This window comes from Chelonoidis abingdonii, chromosome 1, assembly GCF_003597395.2.
Source record: "Chelonoidis abingdonii isolate Lonesome George chromosome 1, CheloAbing_2.0, whole genome shotgun sequence".
Classification (NCBI taxonomy): domain Eukaryota; kingdom Metazoa; phylum Chordata; order Testudines; family Testudinidae; genus Chelonoidis; species Chelonoidis abingdonii.
Window position 1 is genome coordinate 146,960,122 of NC_133769.1, and position 26,407 is coordinate 146,986,528.

Genomic DNA, 26,407 nt, shown 5'->3' on the forward strand with positions numbered 1-26,407 from the left:
GCAATAGGTGGTAATGCACCTATTTTAATGAACATCCGTCACTTTTTCAGCTTTAACCCCTGCCGCTGCAGCAAGGACTGGAGCTGTCAGTTGCCATGGCTGCAGCGGGGACTGATGGCTAATGTGATTGCAGAGTCATTGGCTATTATCTTTGAAAACTTGTGGTAATTGGGGAAGATCCCGGACAACTGGGAAAAGGAAAATATAGTGCCCATCTTTAAAAAAGGGAAGAAGGAGAATCTGGGGAACTACAGACTGGTCAGCCTCACCTCTGTTCACAGAAAATTATGGACCAGGTCCTCAAGGAATCCATTTTGAAGGACTGGAGGAGAGGAAGGTGAACAGGAACAGTCAACATGGATTCACGAAGGGCAAGTCATGGCTGACCAACCTGATTGCCTTCTATGATGAGATAACTGGCTCTGTGGATATGCGGAAAGCGGTGGACGTGATATACCTTGATTTTAGCAAAGCTTTTGATACGGTCCCTACAGTATTCTTGCAAGCAAGTTAAGAAGTATGGATTGGATGAATGAATTAATAAAGTGGAATAGAAACCTGGTAGATCTCAGGCTCAACTGGTAGTGATCAATGACTTGGTGTTTACTTGACAGCCAGTAAGCAGAGTGTTCCCAGGGGTCAGCCCTGGGGCGGTTTTGTTCAACATCTTTATTAATGATCTAGATGATCAGGATGGATTTGCACCCTCGCAAGTTCATGGATGATATTAAGTTGGGGGAGAGGTAGATAAGAGGAGGGTAGGGATAGGTTCACAGTGACCTAGACATGGAGGATTGGGCCAAAAAAAATCTGATGAGGTTCAACAAGGATAGTGCAGGTCCTGGATGGATGGAAATCCCATACTGCTACAAGCTGGAGACTGATTGGCTAAGTGGCAGTTCTGCAGAAAAAGGATCTGGGGATTACGTAGACAAGAAGCTGGGATATGAATCAACAGTGTGCCCTTCTTGTCAAGAAGGCTATGCATATTGGGCTGCATTAGTAGGAGCATTGCCAGCAGATCGCGGGAAGTGAATATTCCCTCTATTCAGACTTGTGAGGGCACATCTGGAGTAGCGTCCAGTTTGTGGGCCCCCCACTACAGAAAGGATGTGGACAAATTGGAGAGAGTCCAGTGGAGGCAATGAAAATGATTAGGGGGCTTGGCCACATGACTTATGCGGAGAGAGTGAGGGAACTGGGCTTAGTTTGCAGAAGAGAAGGTAAGGGGGATTTGATAGCAGCCTTCATCTACCTGAAGTGGGAGATTCCAAACTGGATGAAGCTAGACTGTTTCTCCGTTGTGGCAGCTGACAGAATTAGCCATATATAGGTCTAATTCCTCTCTTAACTCCTCCACTAAGGATGGATTGACCCATTGGGTTTGATTTAATGCAGACTTAGTTGTTTTAAAGGTGCCTGGACATGACCAAAATGTTCATTTGAAAGATTTCATTTCTTAGTATCTTGTAGCCTTAAAATAGTCCAGTTAAATGTTCAAGTTCACACCTCAAGGTAGCTTGAGCTAAGCTGTTGTTGCTGTTTTTTAAAAGCAAATGGTTTTTCTTTGCAAGGCATTGGGTTGAGATTAGCGCTTTCCGTTTCATAGTTATAAGTACTTGCAATGGAAACAGCTACTAACCTCAAGGTTCAAGCTGCATTTTCAGGGTTCTTTTCCAGTAAACAAACGTTTGATTTTTTGCAAAACAGAAAATATTGGGAAGAGCCTAAAATTTTATGTTCATTGCTTTTGTGTCTGCTACCTTTTCTTGCAGCTATGACTAGAAGTGTGTATTGTGTAATGAAGCTAGTCAGCTCTTATAGACACCTTCCCTGGAGGACTGAGCTAAATATCACGGACATGCGTGGAAATATACTCACTTGCGCCCCAACGTTATAAGCGAGGGCAGAATTTGATTCACTGTTTTCCCCACAGAAAACGTCTCCAAATCTCCAAGATAAGACTTCCTCTGGGCCTTCCTGTGTGTTCTATGTCTCATTTGAGTTTAGCTGGTGAGCACCCCTCAGGCAAAGGGTTTGTTTCTTTATGTCTATGTCTGTGTCTCGTACAGGGCTCTGACACAGTTAGCAATATTAAATCCAGTCATCATCATCATCATCATCATGATCACCACCACCACCACCTATCACTGCCCCTTTTCCAGATGTGAACATCTGTTTTTGCATTTTCTTGCACATTCTCAGAGCTGAGAGATGTAGCGAGACCACTATCCATACCACTAGAGACTCAAAAAATGTCAAAAATGAAAGGCTTTCATCCAAAGTTCTTCTTGTGTCTTTTCCCTTCTAAGGGCTAAATATGAAAAGGCTGGATTCCTGACTTGATGCAATGTCACTTATATAGGCCAGTATACCCAGAATCTACCTTCAGCCAAGCTAAAGGTTGCTTCCATCTTCTCACTTTCCATGCTTGACTGCCAAATAGGAAGCTGCTTGTGGGGTGGAAGATGCTGAAACCAAGAATTCTGATGTTGATGGTGGTGAGTCCTGTTTGGGCCCCAAACCAAAGACCGCTGAAATCAGTGGGAATCCTTCTGTTGACATCTATGGCTTTGGAGACTAAACATGAAAGGTCCCATCCAAGAACTAAAGCAAGGAGGGTATGTGTTTGGACTTCAGTTGAGTATTTGTTCTGAAAGTTACTGAGCTTCAGAATTTCAGTAACACCAAGTAGCTTTTGAAGTTAAAACAATAGGTGTTTTCAGTGCTGGTTCAGTCATCAGAAGAGGAAAGTCTCTTTGTTCTCAGTGCTTTTGGACAAGGGCCGTGCCTCTTCTAATCAGCTACAAGAGGGCTTCCTGTGCGGTTTCAGCCGGAACACTGCAGAACAAATAATTATCCCTCTCTTGGCTGGTGCTGTCCCTCTCATAACAGGACACTCGAATGGTGATATCACACTGCCCATTTCTCTCTCTCTGTGGGCAAAGACAAGGCAAGTAGAAGATTCAAAACCTGGCTTGTAAACCTTCTAACACAAACAAAGGTAATACCAGTTTTTCTCCAGGGGCTTTCCTTCTTACTAAGGTAATTGCTATAGATTATCTCCCTTACCCGTCCTCTAATTTAGGAGATGAATAGCAGTGGCTATAATGAAAGATATCTATAGATATATATGTGTGTGTACATTACATTATTTTTTCCTTGGATAAAATTTAATACAAACTGCATTGGGAAGTCTTGCAATTATAGTCTAATATTTATTTAATGTCTGAGGTGACATTTCCCCCCTCTTACAGACTGAGGCTAAACAGTATCAAACAACATGGGAGAAAGCACGTGGAAATATGACCAAGCACTGTGAGGTGATGAAGTCAATGGGAGTTGAGGGTGCTCAGCTTGTTGCAGAATTGGACTCGGTGGCTAAGATACTGCAATGTATAATGTATGGGTGACTGCCGCAACCCTGGCACAGCCCAGATAATTTTAATGGAGCTCCTTGCAAGCACAGCAGTCCTTCCATGCATTGTACTTTGTAGGATCAGGCCCTATCCTATATAGATATAGGTACTAGACCTGGTCCCCAAAAGGGAGACAAATATTTTTGTGGAAAGTTTTGTTTTTGTTTTGCAAAATTTTGAATGTAATTGAAACTTTATAGGTGATTGGAAAATGGGAGAGGGGGAAATATGAAAAATAAAAAAAAACCCTCATTTGTTTTAATTTTGAACAAGAATTGTCAAAATTTAATCACTATTTATTATTTATATAAAATCACTGATGTGCAGGAAAGATTCCAGAGAGAAAAAGAGATTTCCTTGCCCTGTAGCCCATGTAGTCTAATTAGAGAGGAGGGAAAGAGAGAAGTGTTCAAGTGTCATGTTTCTTTTCCTGCACTCCTTTCTTCTGTAATATTGGTTCCTTTCTAAGATTTCCCTATTTATCTCTGTGTTTTCATGGGGTTTGTAAGTCTTGACTTTTTGTCTGGTTTTGCTCTCCATTTGCCCTTGCCTACTTTCTTTTTAACTAATTGCTTTTTTGCCCTTACGGTTTTTTTTTCTTATATTAATGTTATTTTAATCCTTCCTCTCATACCATAGAGATAATCTTACATTGGGCAAAGGAATAGACTTGGGGTAACATTTTTCCGAAGCCATCTATACAAGTAGGTAGGCATCTAATAGGATTTTGAAAAGCACCTAGGCACCTAACTTCCATGAGTATTATGTGCCTGGGTGCTTTTCAAAATCCTATTAGGTGCCTATCTACTTCTTTAGGTGCCTACATACCTTTTGAAAATCTGGTCATAAGTGACTTCAAGAGTCTAAGTTAAATATTCATTGTGACTTAGGAATCTAGGAGCCTAACTCTCATTGACTTTCAATGACAAAGTCACTTTTGAAAATATTACCCTAAATGAATTACAGCTAGATTGTGGTATCTTTTACACCTCAAATGTCTATGAGTCTATGATTCACTGAACTCTAGCATGGCCATTAAAAATGACTTAAATCAAATTCTAAAAGATTACAGAACTACGGATACTAGTGACTGGATTCTGGGAGACGGTGAATGACCCTTAATCTGCTTTGAAATCCTTATGAAGTCAGCAGGCAATGAAGGAGATCTGCAATATACAAGACTGGTTACTAACACTACAATTCTATGCAATTTATATGCAATGGACAACTGTGGAAGCAGATTTTTGTTTCCTACCTTCCAGCTGGTGCCTCTTAGGGGGCCAAGTGCAAAGGATATCTATAAATAATTGTTCTGAATGAGCACTGTTTAATGACATATAGAAAAGGAAGATGGAAAGACATAGAATTAAGATGTCTTATCACCCTTCAGTGAAGAACTGTTCTCTGCAGTCTATCTTATAAGGCTGTGTCCAGTCCAGTTTTAAATTTTTCAGGATTTAACTGACTTAAGCCACATTATACAACATGAGATCTTGTAGGAAACCTTGAGGCCCCTAATGTTAACCTTTTTCTGAGATGAAAAGTGACTATTTCCTTCTACTCTGCTTTTTGCCTTGCACCCAGTTTTTGATCCATTACTACATTGTGCCTCTCACCCCATGACTACTTAACCTCTTCTGTAGGACCTTCTCAAGGCCTTTTCTAAAGTCTACAGAGATTTGCCAGCTGGTTCTCTTAAGAATTCTAAAAGATTCATGAAACACGATTATCTTGCAGAATCTGTGCTGCGTTAGATCATATCATATCATGATCTCCCAATTTTGTTATTGTTTTAAATATCTTTACAACAATTTACCACCTACCGATATAAGCTTGCTGATCTATATTTTCCGGAGCTCCCCTAAAGCCTTTTTCAAATATAGGTGCAATATTTACTACCCTCAAATTGTCTGTTTTTAATGAGACACATATCGTCGTTAGCAGCGTCCTCAGGTAATCATACCTGGGCTCCTTCAGAACTCTGAGATGGTGACTTACTGATTTATAAATAATTAGGTGGCCCCAGTACCTTCTTCTCACAGTCAATCTCTGTTACCAGAAAATGGCAGGTGAGGGTAGTAATTTCCCCCTCACATCCTCTGGGGTGAAGACTGATGCAAAGAAATCATTTCTCATTCTTAATCAACTCCCATATAACTGCTGATTATTCAGCAGACCCACAGATTCTTTTATAGGCTTTTCTGCGTTTGCTAGAACTTAAAGAATCTCTTGTTTGTTTTATACCCTTTAGCTATTTGCTCTTCCAAATGGCATTTTGATTCTTCTATTTTAAGCTTACTTATTCCTTGCTGTAATTTATGATCCTCTTTATTGCCTCAGTAAGTCAGATTTCCAAAATTTTGAAGTAACTCTCTTGGCTTGAATTGCCTGTTGAATGCCTACTTGTAGCCATATTGGCTTATTCCTTGCCTTTATGTTCATTTTTTCGTTTAATAGTATGTGTGTTCTCTGAGACTCTATTATTGTTTAAGTAGCATCCATGCCATCTCTAGTGATTTTACTTTCTTTCTTTTCTCAGTGATGATAGGCCCCTTAGTGATTGTTAAACAACACACAACTTTCATTAAGTTCCATGGGAGTTAGGATTTTTCTGCAGTTCTTACATAAAGCCCTTAATCTTTCCTCATCAGTCAGTTCTTTTGTTAAATTTTATCTGAATTTCCTTTAATTAATTGATATATTCATAGATTTAGAGGCTCTGAAATTTACACAAAGTATTTTAAGGAGAAAGCTAGAGTGCTAGAAGGCTGTCCTCTGATATACAGTACCATGACTGTACTTGTCATCTCCTTGTAACTATCTCTTCCTGGCTTCTTCTGACATGAGTCAAGCTATAAGTAGGTTCTTTAACATTCCATGAAGATGCACAAGGATTTATACAGTAAAATATGGGGTTTAAAACATCTAGTTTACCTTTTTCAATAACAATAAAAAAGTGTTTTAGTTGCTTGTTCTTCAACATCCTTTGAGTAAACATGGAGGTAACCAAAGTATATTCAGTTTCACACAAGAATTTTGTTAAAGTGAAGTTAAAATTGCAGGGACACAGTATGTATATAGCCTTTCAAGAACATTAGAATTAAACTAACCTCAAATAAAACAAACATCACACTCAGGAACCCCAGGAAATGCAGAAGCTTGAAAGTGGATCCAGTGATTTTCAGAAGGCTTCCTAAGTGTTCTCCTTTGCTACAGGTCTCAGATCTCACTAGGACTACAGAATGGGGAGTGCTGTTTTGATTTCTCTCCCCATCAGTTCCTCCTGCTTTCTTCAGGTTCCCTTCCCATGTTCATATTTCCTCTGACATGCAAGGAGCATGTCTTCCTTCCTATAGGTATCAGAGATCCAGTGCTGAAGTGATAGATGGAAGGGGAGAATGGACTAGAACAGGAAGCTTATGTGGAGAATGGGGAGGGGACATTCTGCAAAAGAGGAGAAATCCCCACAAATAGACCAGTTTGGAAAGTGGGATTTTTTCCATGGAAAGTTTTGACTATTAATGGAAAAACCAAAACATGTTTAGTTTTTGTCTGAAAATGTTTAATGTACTATTGGTTTTGTGTTTTGTCAGTTTTTTGCCCAAAATTTTCTGTGCATGGATGAAAATTTTGAGGATTGGATTTTGAGTTTTCTTCCTAAAAAAAAGAAAAGAAAAGCAGATCCTTCTCTCAAATGTTTATGTTCGATCAACCCCACAATTTATCATTACAAAAAATTTATGATGGAAAATCTTCAGCTGGCTCTATCAGCAAACTCTGGGGAATTTAGCATTTCCCTTTGTGTGACTTTTAGTGAAAAATTTCTTTTCCCTGATTGACATAAGTCCTCAGTAATCAGGTTTCACTGTGAGCTCTTCCCTTGCAAAGAAATGGGCTATCAACTGTTTTATTTTAAATGAGCAGCAATTGCCAGCAGTTAAGTGATCTCTAGGAGAGTCTAGTAAATTAAGTTGTATTTATTTATATTTTTTTAATTACATGGCAAAAAGAAAATGTCTACAAAAGTATCTGAACTGTAATGAAAAGAGAGATTTTTAGGGTAGAAATCTGACCAGTAACTTGTTTCAAAGCACTTCAAATTTTGCAGAATTTTTTTACCTTGGACCAAGTTTTCTCGTATCAATTTTAAGTCAAAGTTGCCTTTTTGGTGATTTATGTAGCGCACCAAAATTGAACTGCATCATTCTATAATATTTACATTTTTTTTTGTATAAATACAGGCAGTTACCAGTATCAGAAGGAGAGTACTCTATCCTTCACATTCTTATGCAGCCCTCATCACCATATATCTGAGTACCTTTCAGAGGTGCGCTAAGGGAGGTGACTAACATCTATCACAGTTTGTACTTTTCTTCTCCCTGCATTGGGGGGAATTGAGTGAAAAGTGTAGTTTGGAGGGGGTGAGGTTGTTTTCTTTTAAAATAAATTATATGTGTTCTGTATTATATGTTTACGTTAGCCAAGACAAAGTGCCCCCTGCACTTGTAGCAGAAGACGGTGATATCTGAGGTGGTTCTTAGTTCCCGTGAAAGTTTGCTCCATGATCCCAGACTGGCCCCGAAAAAGCTCCATCTCCTATATAGACAAGTTTGTCCTTGTGGTACAAAGTTCCATTGTGCCAAAAAAGCAGAGTTGTTGGTCACATGGCCGGATTCTGGAGCTGTAGGCAATCTCTTTGGTATTGTGGGGCCAGCACCGAGCACCATAAAGATAGGGACTGAGATCTTGAATTTGACCTGGCATTCTATAGGGAGCCATTACAGTGAGTGGAGGACTGGTGTGAGGTGCTTGCAGCAGCCTGTGTTGCTGAGGAGACATGCTGCATCTTTCTGTAGTAGTTGAAATGTCCTGCGGCTGATGGCTTCATGCCCAGAGACAGACCATTTCAAGACCAGCCAGGTGTGTATATGTAAGCCAAAAGTGTGTATATGTGAGCCAAATCATCACCCACCGGGATGAGATGGAGTGTCTTGTTATTGGATAGAAATTCAGAGATCGGTAATTGAGTGAACTGAGTGATGAACATTGGATTTGTATTTCGAGTAAATGAGCTTTCTAGCTTTTGCGGTAAGAGGATCACGATGAACAGGAGCCAAGTACAGGAACAGCTGTTCAGTTGGCTCAGGTGATGAGGCTCTACTTGCTCTCGAACTTAATCCCACATTAACAAAGGCCACAGAACATACTACCCATTTGATGGCAGATAGGCCAACTCACCAGAAATGAGTGAGCAGTCAGTGACCTATAAGGACCTCAGATTTCATTCTCCTGCAGAGCAGAAGAGAAAACAAAGACCAAAGCACACCAGGATCATAGGTACTGTATATTTATAATCTCCTGAATCTATGTCTAACATTATGCTTTTGGCCCCACTCAACTCCGCTTCTTGAACTTTATACTACAAATACAAGAATCTGTGTCAGAGTTTTTTTTCTCAAAATGCCAATGTAAAAAACTATTTTGTTAGCTTTGTCAGTCTGTGTGTGATACAAAGCAGCCCCCCAGGTATGGGAAGGAGTTGGCTTTTGTGCCTTACAAAAAGCCCTGGAAACAACAATTATTTTATTATGAAGTTAATAAAACCCTTGTGTCACAGGCGGGTAGTACTGGCCCTTTATGAGGGAAGAGACTAGTTTGCCTGTTGACAGGTGAACGGCCGTACTGGGTCAGACCAAAGGTCCATCTAGCCCAGTATCTGTCTACCGACAGTGGCCAATGCCAGGTGCCCCAGAGGGTGTGAACCTAACAGGCAATGATCAAGTGATCTCTCTCCTGCCATCCATCTCCATCCTCTGACAAACAGAGGCTAGGGACACCATTCCTTACCCATCCTGGCTAATAGCCATTTATGGACTTAACCACCATGAATTTATCCAGTTCTCTTTTAAACACTGTTATAGTCCCAGCTTCACAACCTCCTTCATGTAAGGAGTTCCACAAGTTGACTGTGCGCTGCGTGAAGAAGAACTTCCTTTTATTTGTTTAAACCTGCTGCCTATTAATTTCATTTGTGTGGACCCTAGTTCTTGTATTATGGGAATAAGTAAATAACTTTTCCTTATCCACTTTCTCCACATCACTCATGATTTTATATACCTCTATCATATCCCCCTTAGTCTCCTCTTTTTCCAAGCTGAAAGAGTCCTAGCCTCTTTAATCTTTCCTCATATGGGACCCTCTCCAAACCCCTAATCATTTTAGTTGCCCTTTTCTGAACCTTTTCTAGTGCCAATATATCTTTTTTGAGGTGAGGGAGACCACATCTGTACACAGTATTCAAGATGTGGGCATACCATGGATTTATAAGGGCAATAATATATTCTCAGTCTTATTCTCTATCCCCTTTTTAATGATTCCTAACATCCTGTTTGCTTTTTTGACCGCCTCTGCACACTGTGTGGACATCTTCAGAGAACTATCCACGATGACTCCAAGATCTTTTTCCTGATTTGTTGTAGCTAAATTAGCCCCCATCATATTGTATGTATAGTTGGGGTTATTTTTTCCAATGTGCATTACTTTACATTTATCCACATTAAATTTCATTTGCCATTTTGTTGCCCAATCACTTAGTTTTGTGAGATCTTTTTGAAGTTCTTCACAGTCTGCTTTGGTCTTAACTATCTTGAGCAGTTTAGTATCATCTGCAAACTTTGCCACCTCACTGTTTACCCCTTTCTCCAGATCATTTATGAATAAATTGAATAGGATTGGTCCTAGGACTGACCTTTTGGGGAACACCACTAGTTACCCCTCTCCATTCTGAGAATTTACCATTAATTCCTACCCTTTGTTCCCTGTCTTTTAACCAGTTCTCAATCCATGAAAGGACCTTCCCTTTTATCCCATGACAGCTTAATTTACGTAAGAGCCTTTGGTGAGGGACCTTGTCAAAGCTTTCTGGAAATCTAAGTACACTATGTCCACTGGATCCCCTTGTCCACATGTTTGTTGACCCCTTCAAAGAACTCTAATAGATTAGTAAGACACGATTTCCCTTTACAGAAACCATGTTGACTATTGCTCAACAGTTTATGTTTTTCTATGTGTCTGACAATTTTATTCTTAACTATTGTTTCGACTAATTTGCCCGGTACCGACGTTAGACTTACCAGTCTGTAATTGCCGGGATCACCTCTAGAGCCCTTTTTAAATATTGGCGTTACATTAGCTAACTTCCCAGTCATGGGTACAGAAGCCGATTTAAAGGACAGGTTACAAACCTTAGTTAAATAGTTCCAAACTTCATATTTGAGTTCTTTCAGAACTCTTGGGTGAATGCCATCTGGTCCCGTGACTTGTTAATGTTGAGTTTATCAATTAATTCCAAAACCTCCTCTAGTGACACTTCAATCTGTGACAGTTCCTCAGATTTGTCACCTACAAAAGCCAGCTCAGGTTTGGGAATCTCCCTAACATCCTCAGCCGTGAAGACTGAAGCAAAGAATCCATTTAGTTTCTCCGCAATGACTTTATCGTCTTTAAGCGCTCCTTTTGTATCTCGATCGTCAAGGGGCCCCCACTGGTTGTTTAGCAGGCTTCCTGCTTCTGATGTACTTAAAAAAACATTTTGTTATTACCTTTGGAGTTTTTGGCTAGCCGTTCTTCAAACTCCTCTTTGGCTTTTCTTATTACACTCTTGCACTTAAGCTGGCAGTGTTTATGCTCCTTTCTATTTGCCTCACTAGGATTTGACTTCCACTTTTTAAAGGAAGTCTTTTTATCTCTCACTGCTTCTTTTACATGGTTGTTAAGCCACGTGGCTCTTTTTTAGTTCTTTTACTGTGTTTTTTAATTTGGGGTATACATTGAAGTTGGGCCTCTATTATGGTGTCTTTAAAAAGGGCCCATGCAACTTGCAGGGATTTCACTTTAGTCACTGTACCTTTTAACTTTTGTTTAACTAACCCCCTCATTTTTGCATAGTTCCCCTTTTTTGAAATTAAATGCCACAGTGTTGGGGCTGTTGAGATGTTCTTCCCACCACAGGGATGTTGAATGCTTTGTATATTATGGTCACTATTTCCAAGCGGTCCTGTATAGTTACCTCTTGGACCAGCTCCTGCTGCTCACTCACTCAGGATTAAATCTAGAGTTGCCTCTCCCCTTGGGTTCCCGTACCAGCTGCTCCATGAAGCAGTCATTTAAAGTATCGAGAAATTTTATCTCTGCATTTCGTCCTGAAGTGAAATGTTCCCAGTCAATATGGGGATAATTGAAATCCCCCACTATTATTGGGTTCTTAATTTTGATAGCCTCTCTAATTTCCCTTAGCATTTCATCATCATCACTATTACTGTCCTGGTCAGGTGGTCGATAATAGATCCCTAATGTTATATTTTTATTAGAGCATGAAATTTCTATCCATAGAGATTCTATGGAACATGTGGATTCACTTAAGATTTTTACTTCATTTGAATCTACATTTTCTTTCACATATATAGTGCACTCCCCCCCTGCACCCATGACCTGTTCTGTCCTTCTGATATATTTTGTACCCCGGAATGATTGTGTCCCATTGATTGCTCTCAGTCCACCAGGTTTCTGTGATGCCTATTATATCAATATCCTCCTTTATCACAAGGCACTCTAGTTCACCCATCTTATTATTTAGACTTCTAGCATTTGTGTACAAGCACTTTAAAAACTTGTCCTGTTTATTTGTCTGCCCCTTTTCTGGTGTGTCAGATTCTTTTTTATGTGACTGTTTATCATCTGATCTGACCCTTACATTATCCTCTTCCATCCTCTCCTCCTGACTATAACCTGGAGATTCTCCATCATTAGACTCTCCCCTGAGAGAAGTCTGTGTCCGAACCACGTGCTCCTCTGCAGCAGTCGGCTTTCCCCCATCTCCTAGTTTAAAAACTGCTCCACAACCTTTTTAATGTTTAGTGCCAGAGTTTGGTTCCACTTTGGTTTAGGTGGAGCCCATCTCTTCTGTATAGGCTCCCTCATCCCAAAAGTTTCCCCAGTTCCTAATGAATGTAAACCCCTCCTCTCTACACCATCATCTCATCCACACATTGAGACTCTGAAGCTCTGCCTGCCTACTTGGCCCTGCACGTGGAACTGGAAGCATTTCTAAGAATGCTACCATAGAGGTCCTGGATTTCAGTCTCTTCCTTAGCAGCCTAAATTTGGCTTCCAGGACATCTCTCCTACCCTTCCCTATGTCATTGGTACCTACATATACCAAGACCACCGGCTTCTCCCCAGCACTACACATGTCTGTCTAGATGCCTCGAGAGACCTGCAATCTTCGCACCAAGCAGACAAGTCACCATACGGTTCTCTCGGTCATCACAAACCCAGCTATCTACGTTTCTAATTATTGAATCTCCCATTACTAACACCTGCCTTTTCCTAGCAACTGGAGTTCCCTCCCCCGAAGAGGTAACCTCAGTGTGAGAGGCAACCCCAGCACCATCTGGAAGGAGGGTCCCACCTATGGGAAGGTTTTCCTCTGCTCCCATTGACTGCTCTGCTTCCTTGGGCCTTTAATCCTCCTCAACAGCGCAGGGGCTGTCTGACTGGAGGTTCCAGGCTTAACTACATCTTTGACCTTCCTCTAGCTCTTCCTTGAGGGCACCCACTGAAGATTTCGGCTTCCCAGATGTCACATCTCTTGAGGCAGAGATCACATCTAGTCTTCTGGGGGGATAGGCTTGCAGTACCTCTGCACCTAATTGTGATTTTCCAGCAGGTCTGATCAGGGACCAGCACCTGCAGTTAACTCTTTTACAAGGGCTAGAACAGTGTGGTCCAGGTACCAACCAACCTTCACCAAGCAAACTGTATTTATTCTTAGTGAAAAAAGCATTAAAGAGAAAACATATTTTAAAACAATAAAAGAACCTATATGCATGCTAAAAGCACAATAATTCGGTGGTGTGCATCCATGTACTGAGGCGAGCGTCGATTTCTGAAGCGTTGCACTGTGGGTAGCTATCCCGTAGCTATTCCATAGTTCCCGAAGTCCACAACTGAATCTGATTCTCAGAGAAATTCACCCTTGTTCTGTTCATGACTTATCTAAAGAACAGGCTTCAATTTTTAAAAGATGGGTTTCTCTAATGAATATTATTCAGTGTATAGTATATTTATTGTCCAAGCTTGGAGTAGCGCTCAACTATTTGCAGTGGCTATTGCTTCAAGAAGTTTCACAGAGGCTGTTTCATACTTCACTATTGGATCAATGTGATGTCTGTCACCTAAGTCACATGCTATTGTTTCTGCTTCTATTGGATGACTCTGATAAAGGTCAAATTGGAAATCTGACACAATTTAAACAATGTGTGTAATTACCAGTGGAAACAGGTAACCAGGAATGTGATAATTCTCCACCATTTGGAGTCTTTAAATGAAGATTTATTCTCTTTCTAAAAGGATATGGCCCAATTCACAACCAAAGTTATTAGTCTTGGGAAATAGGAAATTATACAGTGGTCATGGTTCTATGGTCTGTGTTACATTACGCAGGACAACTCAAGACCTGATGTTCATATGTCGGTTTCTTCTAGCCTTAACTCGTCTTCTAGCCTTAACATCTATGAAGTTATGTTCCCACCTACTGCGATGACAATTTCATAGAGCTGTCTTTCCATCCAGAAACCAGTGAGCAGGAAATAACCTACTCTGATCTGAAGTTTCACACTCCTTCAAAGCAGCAGAGGCAACAAAGACCTACAACTGCAGAGAGGAAAGGTGTTATGCAGTATGAGCTTCTGGCTCCTTACTTTCTTTTATCAAAGTGTTCATAGTCAAACATCCTCCTCCTGGTGTAGTGGCTGCCTGTGGCCTCATGTTTAAGGAACAATAAAATTAGAATTTTGTCTACTGTGGAAGGAAATGGCATGTTAATGGGAGCTCGCTTAGGACCACACTGTGCCAATGCCTGGGCAGAAATTGGGATGTGACAGATCTGGACTTCACCAGGAGAGACTGTTTTCTCCACGTCTTCTCAATTCACACGAGATTTATTGAGCACGTATTCAATAGCTATTATTATTGGATTGGTTTAGCTCCATACAGGTTAGTTCTGGCTTTGGTAGACTGGTGTGGCTGAGAGCTCTGACCTGATACCAGAGATCCAGTCATCTTTCATTTTCTCTCTTATCTCTGTTAGACTCTCCTCCATCTTCACCATGGCTCCTTTCAATGATTCTGGGGCTCCTCTGCCTGGCTTTGCTGGTAACTGCAGGGGTTTTGGGTGCCAAGTGTAAGTATTTGCCAAGAAGGCAACAAACCATTATCTGAACCATTATAACATTTAGAAGGGATAGTCTAATAAGTATTTGAGTGATATGTGTAAATGCATGTGTGAGGCCCTGTCATAGTCTGCATTACTTTGTGAAAAACAATTGGTATTCAGATTTGAATTTTCCCAGTAAAACATGTGAGAAGCTGAGGTGCCTTTAAGAGTGTGTCTACACAGCAGTTTGGAATGAGCAGGAGCAAACCTTTTAGCCCAGGTCAACAGACTCAGGCCTGGTCTACAATGGGGCGAGGGCGGGGAAACGATCTAAGATACGCAAATTCAGCTACACTAGAATAGCATAGCTGAAGTCCATGTATCTTAGACTGACTTACCGCCTGTCTTCATGGCGTGGGATCAACGTCTGCGGCTCCCCCATCGACTCTGCTTCCGCCTCTCATCCTGGTGGAGTTCCGGAGTCGACGGGGAGTGTGTTCAGGGATCGATTTATCATCTAGATGAGACATGATAAATCGATCCCTGATAGATCACTAACCGCCAATTTGATGGGTAGCGTAGACGTACGCTAAGGCTAGCAGGGGTTGCACTAATGCTTTACGAATATCTGTATAGACACCACTTTGAAGCTACGTCTTGTATTGCTGCTGCAGTTCTGAATCCTAGGGAGAGAGGTGGTCCTACGAGTCCTTCTGATTTAAGACTAAGCTGTATCTGTGCTGGGGTTAAGTTGGTATAATTACATAATTTGGGGTAATGTTTCTTTCACACTCCTGACTACTGTATCTATGTTGATCTATCCTTCCAGGGTAGACCAGGTCTTTGCACTCAAATTGTATCAGTTCATGCTTTTTAGCTCACAAGGTCTTCAGTTCAATCCCCAGTATGTAAGCCATAATGACAACTGTCACAATCACTGTTAGCATCCTTATAATGCAAAAGGCAAACAATTTATATAAGTTTATTGAATTTTGTTTTAACTGATTTTTTGGGATGTGGATTTAAGTTCTCCAGGCTTCCCTTCAAGTGAGAAGACAGAAAGAGGAACTTATCGAGAAACAGGCTATTCTGAAAAACTTCACCCAGTTGGAGGAAACCCTGAAAAACTGCACGCAACAAAGAGATGTTCTCCAAGCCAATAACACAGAACTCTCAAAAGCTGTGAAAAGGGAAGGTATCGATCAGAGCTCACTCTTTTGTTATATCCTTTATGGTAATATCGTGGCTTAATCAGAATCCAGCTCTTCTTGTCCATATTAACAACAAAAGGTACTTCTGCCCCTGTGCAAAAAATGTACAAGGGCCTCATCTAAATATTAATTACATGGAAAGACACAAACAAATCTTAGCAAAAATATGGTGTCCTTAATAGTGGACATAATCAATGATCCCTGTCTCACTAGCTTCAAAGTAAGGGAACCTGGGCGGCTCCTTCCCAACTTGCATCTCTCAACAGTACAAGGGAAAGACACTGATAAACAGAGAGATTTTGAAAAATGCAACAGACAAATAGGCTGCTGCACATAGAGACCCTCATGCACTTCCCTCCCACAGCACTAACACTGCGCTAGATGGGATATCATATTTTCATCCTAGTCAACATCATTGTTGCTATCACTTTGAAAACTAGGCCATGATGATGATGACTCATCTGCAACAGAAGCAAGTTGTTCAGAAAGGCATCTCACTGTTGCTAGCTCCTGCACAATTGCTCTCATTACCTTTCTTGTTCATTGTGATCTGAATGGAGCTGGATGGGAAACACGTTTCCTGTCCCATGAGCACTTTTGAGAATTCAAAATTTTCTCATTTCATGTTGGGATAAACCAAGACCTTTCAAAGTTTTCCATGAAAAAAACAGAGAAACCCCAGAGCAGCCAATAGCTTGTTGTTGAGGAGTCTCACGTGGGATGAGGGAGAATCAGGGTTAAGTCTTTGCTCTGCCTGATTCAGAAAAGAGCCTTGACTCAAGTATCCCATACACCAGGTTATTTTTTCAGGCACCAACATCAGCTTCATTCTAGCCTGCAAGACAAACACTACATTCCCAGTGAGAAATATACACACTAGCTAGTACATGGTGACATTCAGTATCAAACTGCATCACACTCATCAATAAAGAAATATGCCAGTTCTGTATTGCTCTCTTTTTCAAGGAGATAAATGCAGCTCTTGCCCTGAGGGCTGGATACAGTATAGAGGGACGTGTTACCATTTTACACATGAAAGGAGTTCCTGGCAGAAGAGTAGAGAATACTGCTCGTCTCAGGGCTCCAGACTGCTGAGGATAGAGAACAAGGAAGAACTGGTAGGGAATTTACCCTTTGCCTTATTTTCCTGTATTTTCCAAACTATACTTGCCCAGTATCCATCTGGTGGTGAAGTGGGATATGGGTATAAAATGAAAAATAACACTGGCAGGGTAAAATGACCCTCTAAACTGCTTGTGTTGTATTCAGAGTTGTGTCCCCACGAGACACTGGGCAAATTTTGGGCACCAGAGAAGGAGTCAATGCAAATTTTATCACTGACTTCAGGAGTGATTAAAGGGAGTGTATAGCATGAGGAAGGCACAGAGTCCTTTCTTAGGGTCTGAGTCTCCTCTCACTCCATCATGAATCAGGACTTCCTCCACTGAAGTCAATGAAATGAATCTGAGAATAAAATCAAGCTTTGTCTCTCTTTAACAGAGGCTGGAAATGCTGTTAGGTTAGTCTCTGTGCTGCTTGGGAAGAGAACTCCTCATCTCTCTCATTAGTGATACTTCTGGCTGATGTTGACTTGTTCTCAGGGATCCTCATCAGGTTCGTTCTAGCCAGAGTAGCTGTGATGCTTCCCATGAGGACAGTGCCGATTAAATTGGGCAAAAATCCATAAAATCTATGGCTGAATTTTAGGAAAAATGGGTGTGATTGGCAACGTATGGGCATTACGAAACACTGGTCCTGTTTGGACACATCAACCTTATTCTCATCCCTGGTATCCATACACCTACCAATGGGGATTGATGTAAATGATTGTAGTCTTGTTCCCAAACAGGATTTCATAAACAGTCTGGTGTGTTTTCACTGGATTGGACTATTCCGTAAGGAGCTGCTACAAGCTGGTGTGGGAGGATGGCACAGCTTATTCCACTGACCTGTAAGTCTCTGGCAGATCTAGAAGTTGTTCACTTGTGTTTACATCCTTGTGCATTTCTTACAGAATTTACACTCTGGCATTGCTATGAACAATAGAGTTGTTTGTATTTTTACTTTTACAATTCTCGCAGGAAGAGTGGTGCCATTTGGATGTGTTGAATTAAACCATAAACATATAAAAACAATTGAATAACATTAACAGTGGTAGGTGTAACTCTGTCAAAGTACAAATGAATATAGACATTCACAATATTCTAAAATGGGACATTTCAAAGCTGAAACATTGACTAAGGGTGATTCACCATTACACTTAATGAGGAAAAGAAGAGAACACCCTCCTAGCCCTGAACATTAAATTGTACAACACTGCAGTAAATAGAAAACAAAGACCATCTCAGCTAAATTAACAATCTCACCCCAAAAAAATTCCAAATCACAAAGAAATGCTTTTCATAGCTCATCTTGCAGGACATGTTATTCTGAGAAGTGAAATTAATTGGTAGACTAGTTAATCCAATATTTAGGCAGCAAATGCAATGACACTGTTTGTGATTTTACAAAAATGGCATGGCTGAGTGTTAAATGTAGCTTTCCAACCCAGGTTTCCAAGTAAAAAGAAAGAGCCTGGAGAGATCCTGTGTACTTCTGAGAGCAGGAGAAGCCTCCTCCGATAATTGTACACACAATATCGCTGATTTGTATGAAGAGAGCTAATTAGCTGAAGCCTGAGGATCACAGCATCCGAGACACACATCCTGGGATGTTTCCAAAGACAAAGAGAAATCACTTCAATTTCTGTGTTACCATTCAGACTGAGGGGCTGCAGTTTCAGGTGATAAAACACACGCAGACTGTCAAGAAGCAGGGCAGAGACCCCAAACGGAATCTTCTCCAGCCAACCAGAGCACTCCCACCATACTGAATAACTGTCGTTCCCATCTGGTTGATAAGAGTTGATTTCAGAGGTTTTAGTGCAAAATATGAATAAATTCTGTAAAAAATATGAAGTTATTGTGTACTGGGTGTGTTTATGGAAAAAAAAACACATTTGTCCCAAAGAGCTTGCAATGTAAATTCAAACAAAATACAATCAATGAGGCTCATACAGAGACAAAAGAGGGATGGAGAGGAAGAGATCACCATCTCGGTGACTGGGGATTGAGCTGTGGTGTCTAGAGCTAAAGCCTGAGTAAGAAAATAACTCCAGCTGGCAGCGTGTAACACACTCACATGCTCTGTGGGTTGGGCACACAGGGGGTATGTGTCACTCACACTGAAGGTGGGTATATACTTCCCTGAACAGAGCAAGCTGGTCTCACAAATCTCGGTCAGCAGTTTGAATCCCAGATCAGCTTCCATTTTATAGCAAACTGCAATCTTGGTTAGGTCCACAGATTGAACTGGAGCCTCCAGAGCTAACATCACGAGTTCTACAGCTTGAGTTGTGCTTAAACAAATGAAGTATTAAATTTGGCACTGTCACCTGCCTGGAGTGGCTCATGACCATGAGTATCAACCTTAGGGCAGGCTGTCAAGGACGCAGAGCAGAGATCCAAACTGGCTGTGTTCTATAATTAGTTCCAAAACCTACAATGTGACTCTAAGCATTATAAGTGCCTACTATGGAGTCACAGACCGTCCCGGGGATTCCAGTCTATCTTACACCCAGGCAACTGGACTATGTGGAACTGTTACTTTATCAAACCAGAACAATATTCAGGTTACTCCAGTACCAAAGGACTAAGTGAGAGCTTTGTGCTGAATGGGAAACACAGCTGCTCCTTCTCCCTCCGTTTGTGCACTTTACCAGTGCTCGTTTAGATTCCCAGTCTAAATGTGTTTGAAGCTATTCTCTGGAAGTTCACAGTTCCTTCAGCAACCTGTTTGTTCAAATTTTTAACTAGAATTGAAATGACAAAAGATGAAGAGGCTGGATTCCTAGCTGATGTAACTTGATATAGAGCCACTGAAGCAATGAAACTTCACCAAATCATACCAGCTGAAGATCTTGCCAAGCTGTCTTAGTGTACAAGCCAGGATTAGAATCATAGAATATCAGGGTTGGAAGGGACCTCAGGAGGCATCTAGTCCAACCCCTGCTCAAAGCGGGACCAGTTCCCAACTAAATCATCCCAGACAAGGCTTGTCAAGCCTGACCTTAAAAACGTCTAAGGAAGGAGATTCACACCACTCCTAGGAACCCGATCCAGTTGCTTCACCACTCTTGAGTGCAAAAGTTTTTCCTAAATCAACTTAAACTCCCCACTGCAATTGAGACCATTATCCTGTCTGTCATCAGGCTACCACTGAGAAGAGTCTAGATCCATTCGCTTTGGAACCCCCTTTCAGGTAGCAGAAAGCAGCTATCAATCCCCCTCATTCTTCTCTTCTGCAGACTATACAATCCAAGTTCCCTCAGCCTTTTCCATAAGTCATGTGCTCCAGCCCCCTAATCATTTTGTGGCCCTCCGCTGGACTCTTTCCAATTTTTCCATATCCTCTATTAGTGTGAGGCCCAAAACGGGACACAGTACTCCAGATGAGGCCTAACCAATGTTGATAGAGAAGGGAATATTACATCCCTCGAATCAGGGCGGTCTTCATTTAGGCGAGGTGGCGTGCTAGGTTGGATGGATGGGCGGGCATTTTGCCACTTTCGGCGGCAATCGGCGGGGGGTCCTTCCTGCTCCGGGTCTTCGCAGCAATTCTGCGCGGCGCTCCTTCACTCATTCCAGAGACACGCCGCAGAATTGCCGCGCGAAGACCTGGAGTGTGAAGGACCCCCTGCCGCAGAATTCACCACGACCAGGAGCGGGAAGACCCCTGCCTAGTGTGCCAAAAACCCTCGCGCCGCTCCTGCCTCGATTTTCTGGCAATGCCCCACGTCTATACAGGTTAGTCCCGCCAGCCCAGGATCACGGGAAGTTCAGCAGCCAGCTTCCAAGCTCCCTAAGGCTTGGGCCCTCTGTGGATCAGGGATCCTGTTTAAAATTAAGGTATTTATCCATACATCCTTTCATTGACTGTTGGTCTGTAGAGAATCCAGTTTGAACTAATATGTGGCAACCTCTCCAAGTGGCTACAAAGGGCTCATGACCTGTGGAATTATATTAGCACCCACGTGCTCCTGGTGCAGTTACATACAATTCCACAAAAGAATGGACACAGCAATATTTTTAATACAATGTACCCAAAAGATATTAAACCTAAATCAATATGATTTAAACTTTACTGAACTGAGTTACCTTAATGCCATAAGGTGTCTGCAGTATAGTGTCAGTCTGCACATCCTTGCACAACCTACACAAGGAAGGGAGAGTGATTCAGTGAGCTTGGGATCAAGCCCTAAATGTACTTGAATAAGGTCATTGTAACACTTTTACTCCCTATTAGCTGAAAGTCTGGAGATATTAGAGCAGCTACTCCAAATATTCCAGGGTTCTGATTACTTAAGCTTTGATCTTGTAGTTACCGTACTGTACTGTGTGGTAGTGTAAAGCAAGGGAATAATCTTAATTTCATTCAACAGACTGAGACCCCTACTAAAGATTTTGTGGGAATGGGGAAAGACTCCTGACAAAGCTGCGCACTAATTGTGGAATGTGAAGATTAGTGAGGTAGTTATATTTAATATATGATATTTCTAACGATCTGAATATATGATGTAGAAAATCTATTTTCTTATTTAACATTTAGGGCCAGATTCACTATTTAGTAAGAATGCCTGGATTCCATGCGAGTGTCTAATTTTAAGTGCTCTGGCTTAACAATTATAGCTTTTAAATGGTCCCACTGACATTTTGAAGTTAACATGTTGAGGTGGGTGTCTGCATGTGTGAGACGCTGAGCTGCTGCTGTGGTTTCACTGGAGCAGTTTTATTTCATTGTGAAAGCCAATTTAACAGTCACTTGCATAACAGCAAATCTCATCTAATAGAAAAAAATTGTAGGCACTCACTGATAATGCACTAATTCAGTACAATTGCACCTATTCAATACCAGTTACAGCTAAACATTTCCTGTTTGATGTCCTTTGAAAAGTCTGTATTTCCTGAATAAAGCAATTACTTTCAGCTCCAGTTCAGTTACGCTTAGTGGAAATGTGAACTGTGACATTGCAGCATTTAATGATTTTTATAAAAAATTGATAATGAGTGAATAATCTAGACTCATAGACTTTAAGGTCAGAGGAACCGTTATGAAACTGTAGTCTGATCTCCGCACAATGCAGGCCACAAAATTTCACCCACCACTTCTATAACAACCCTCTAACCTATATCTGAGTTATTGAAGTCTCAAACTGTGGTTTGAAGACCTCAAGGTGCAGAGAATCCTCCAGCAAGTGACCTGCGCCCCATGCTGCAGAGAAGGCAAAAAACCTCCACGGCCTCTTCCCAATCTTCCTGGAGGAAAATTCCTTCCCAACCCCAATATGGTGATTCAGTTAAACCCTGATCATGTGGGCAAGACTCACCAGCCAGCACCCAGGAAAGAATTCTCGTAGTATAACTCAGACCCATCCCATCTAACATCCCATCACAGACACTGGGCATACTTACCTGCTGATAAAGATCAGTTGCCAAATTATTGCCGAGAATTAAGCTATCCCATCATGACCACCCCTCCATAAACTTATCAAGCTTAGTCTTAAAGCCAGATATGTCTTTTGCCCCCACTAAGTCCCTTGGGAAGGCTGTTCCAGAACTTCACTCTTCTATTGGTTAAAACCTTCATCTAATTTCAAGTCTTAAACTTCCAGTGTCCAGTTATAATCCATTTGTTCTTGTGTCCATGTTGGTAATGTCAAGATCCTTCCCCACTCTTAACTTAGGGTACAGATGTGGGGGACCTGCATGAGAAGCTCTAAGCTCAATACCAGCTTAGATCTGGTCTGGCTGCCACCATTTACAAGCACTCTCTCCTTGGGTAGCCTTTGAGAAACTTTCACCAATTTCCTGTGAACACAGATCCAAAACCCCTTGGATCTTAAAAACAAAGAGAAATTAATCCATCCCCCCTCTTTTCTCCCACCAGCTCCTGGTGGATCCAGATCCAATCCCCTTGGATCTCAAACCAAGGAAAATCAATCAGATATTAAGAAAAAGGCTTTAATTAAAGAAAAGAAAGGTAAAGAAAACCCTCTGGAGAGATTAGCATACCAGCTACTCTCACAACAACAGATTGAAAACACAGAGGATGTTTCCCTGGCAAAAACTATTAGTACACAATGAAAATACCCAAATCCAATTTGATTCTACCTTAATTGCACAGATAGGTTACAAGAAATAACATAACCTATTTATTCCTTTCTAAAACTTACTACTGTATAAGAGGCTGGTTCCTTTGATCTTTTTCATGCCATTGAAACTGAAAATCTAAACAAGGGAAAATTTCTCCTTCCTTAAAAATCTTGTTCCTCATTGGCCTCTGGTCAGGGGTGTCAGCTAGGCCTGGTGAACTTTCTTAACCTACTTTAACAGGTAAACGACGCATTAACCCTTAACTATCTGTTTATGACAGGTATTAAGCTTAAATAATTCCTCTCCTCCCCTAATATTTAATCCTCTGATATATTTAAAGAGCAATCATATCTGCTTCAGCCTTCTTTTGGTTAGGCTAAACAAGCTAAGCTCTTTGAGTCTCCTTTCATAAGACAGGTTTTCCATTCCTCAGATCATCCTAGTAGCCTGTCTCTGAACCTGTTCAGTTTGAATCATCCTTCTTAAACATGGGAGACCAGAACTGCACACGTATTCCAGATGAGGTCTCATGGTACTAACACCTCCGTATCTTCGCTGGAAATACTTGGAATATGCTTCATGCAAAAGGTTCTCTGTAAAGGTATCATTACAAAGCTTATTGTCTTCGGAGTGTGGTCATCCTATTTGCATAAAGGTATCTCTTGTATTTGACACACTAGAAAGATGAGATATAACTCTGAGGCCCTATTATAATATATGCAAAGTGTGGGCCATTAATGGTGGTTTGGAATCTGAAGAAGAACAGGAATACTTGTGGCACCTTAGAGACTACAATTTATTGAGCAGTAAGCTTCATGGGCTACAGCCCACTTATCAGTATGCATAGAGATGGAACATATAGTGATTTAACAAATTTTTAGGTGCGAATTTTGCAACAGAAAAAGCTTTTCAAAACAGATTCCAAGAGAGAACCTGGCTGAACTTGAATTGAAATACAAACTAGATCACTATGCATTTAGGCTTAAATTAGAGACTGGGAATGGCTGAGCCAATTACACACATGGAATCTATTTTCCCTCAAGTTAAGTATTTATATAACCTGTCCTTAAATGGGATATCTGATTAAATACTAACAGAATGTTTTTTTCTCCTGTTGGACAACAAGTTCATCTAATTGAATTAGGCTCTTGAGAGTTGGTTGGCGCAACTCCCACCTTTTCATGTTTCTCTGATGTAAGTAATTATATTTCCTCACCATATGTTCATAGTTGTATGCATCCAATGAAGTGGCTTGTTAGAAGCACGAAGCTATGCTCACATATATGTGTTGTCTCTAAGGTGGCCAAAATACTCCTGTTCTTTTTGTTGGATACCAGGACTACACTAGGCTGCTACTCTGTAAACTGGAATCTTAACCGGGCGTATCCTTTTTCATCAAACCAAGGAAAAACAATTTGAAAACCTGGGATGGGGAACTTCTGTTTGCAGGGCCAGCCTTCCTGTAAACTTAGGCTGGGCGAATGAATCTGTTGAGGTTTATAATGACATGTGATCATGTCACATGAACATGGAATCCATCTTTTAACCTGGTGCTTTTCCAGTGAGGGAGTGGAAGACCGAGGGACAAAAGATTCCTACTGTCTTTTGCAACAAGATCATTAAATGGGTGGACAGAAACAAAGTGAGGAGAGGAGCCATCAATGAAAAATCCCCTAGCTACAACCTGAGTGGAAAGAGCTTTACCAGGGGAAAGAATTGTGCCCAGGCATGGAAGGTGTCCAGTCCTGAGGAAAAAATTACTGAAGCATCTCTAAGTATGAGATATCTAGTTAATCAGTTTGGGATTAGACCATAGATTTGCGGTTATTTTATTGTGCTTGTGACTTACTTTGTTCTGTCTGTACTACTTGGAACCACTTAAATCCTACTTCTGTATTTAATAAATCACTTTTTACTTATTAATTGACTTGAGAGTAGTAATACCATGGGGGAAGCAAACACATGCATTATCTCCGCTATCAATGTTATAGAGGAGCGAAACAATTTATGAGTTTACCTTGCCATAAGCTTTATACCTGGGTAAAATGGATTTATTAGGGTTTAGACCCCATTGGGAGTTTGGCATCTGAGTGTTAAAGACAAGCATACTTCTGTGAGCTGCTTTCAGATAAACCTGCAATTTTGGGGCAAGTAATTCAGACCCTGGGTCTTTGTTGGAGCAGATGGGAGTGTCTGGCTCAGCAAGACAGAGTGCTGGAGTCCTGAGCTGGCAGGGAAGGCAGGGGTAGAAGTAGTCTTGGCATATCGGGCGGCAGCTCCCAAGGGAGTTTCTGTGATCCAACCCCTCACATGAACACATTTTTTTGCCTTTGTTTTTTTCTTCCCATTAATTACACAATAAACATGGGAAACTCAAACAGTGACAGCAGGAGAATGAAGACATGATTTACATTCTAGCAATGAAGAATTGATAAAAAATGTCCTACCCTTTGATTTGATCTTCATTTTGGGAGAGGTCAGCTCATCTTGTTGGTAAATCCTGGATGCTGTCAATTATAATCACAATGGGTCTGATTCTGTTGCACTTCTTGTTAGGAGTAAGTCACTTCACAACTTGTCTCATTTCAATCAACAGAACAAACTGCACAGATTACAAGACTGTGCTTTCATCATGGAGCTCATAGTAAGGGTTTAGTCATGGTTAGCTAACACAATGCTGAATGTTTGTTCTTCTCCATACATATAGTTAAACTATGTTCAGCCATAATTCACCTAACACAGTTACTGAAAACTATGTTCAGATACGGCTAAACTTCATAGTATAGATGTTCTGAGATACTGCAAATTATCACTATTAATATTGTAATTATTTTATTATTACATATATTTATAGAGCTCTAATCACCATGGTATTGGATCTGCCAGAACTTGCGTGTTGGAGGATTAACAATATCACTAACCTGCTTCAGACTTAGTGAAAACAGCCTCCTTTCTGCTCCTGGGCATAGCTTCTCTCAGCCCACACAGGGCACATGGACTTTCGTAAAGCAGCTGCCATGACTGCTTGTCCTCATGGAGTCTGACCCCAGCAACAGAGCATCTAATGAGTATACCCCAAACTACCACACCCAATTCCAGAAACTTCTGGCTGTGGAGCGTTAATTGTGTATCTGCCTAGCAACAATGACCCAGACACAACCCACTCCTACCCACTCCCCAATAGATCTCTTAAAGAGATATCTCCCTGTTAGGTCTGTGGGCTACAATAGCACAGCATGCTAATTCACAGACCTCAGTGTAAAGAAAGACTACAGGTACGGTTTGGTGACAAAGGCACTCAGACGGGTTTATTGTCCTCATGGCACAGTACTAGTGTCCTGGCTCTGTGGTTACAGGTATACTAAGACATGA

The 26,407-nt window shown here is 41.1% G+C and overlaps 1 protein-coding gene across 1 annotated transcript in view; it reads left to right on the forward strand.

Moving 5' to 3' along the window:
* The first annotated feature begins 2,888 nt into the window (after positions 1 to 2,888).
* The window catches only part of LOC116837071 (natural killer cells antigen CD94-like), a 75,012-nt gene continuing 51,493 nt past the window's right edge, over positions 2,889 to 26,407 (forward strand). The window contains exons 1-6 of the mRNA XM_075070984.1: positions 2,889 to 3,004; positions 8,661 to 8,756; positions 14,052 to 14,147; positions 14,569 to 14,661; positions 15,662 to 15,829; positions 16,812 to 16,963. Of these exons, the coding sequence (XP_074927085.1) occupies positions 8,663 to 8,756; positions 14,052 to 14,147; positions 14,569 to 14,661; positions 15,662 to 15,829; positions 16,812 to 16,963 (603 nt within the window). The 5' untranslated portion in view covers positions 2,889 to 3,004; positions 8,661 to 8,662. The remainder of the gene's footprint in view (positions 3,005 to 8,660; positions 8,757 to 14,051; positions 14,148 to 14,568; positions 14,662 to 15,661; positions 15,830 to 16,811; positions 16,964 to 26,407) is intronic.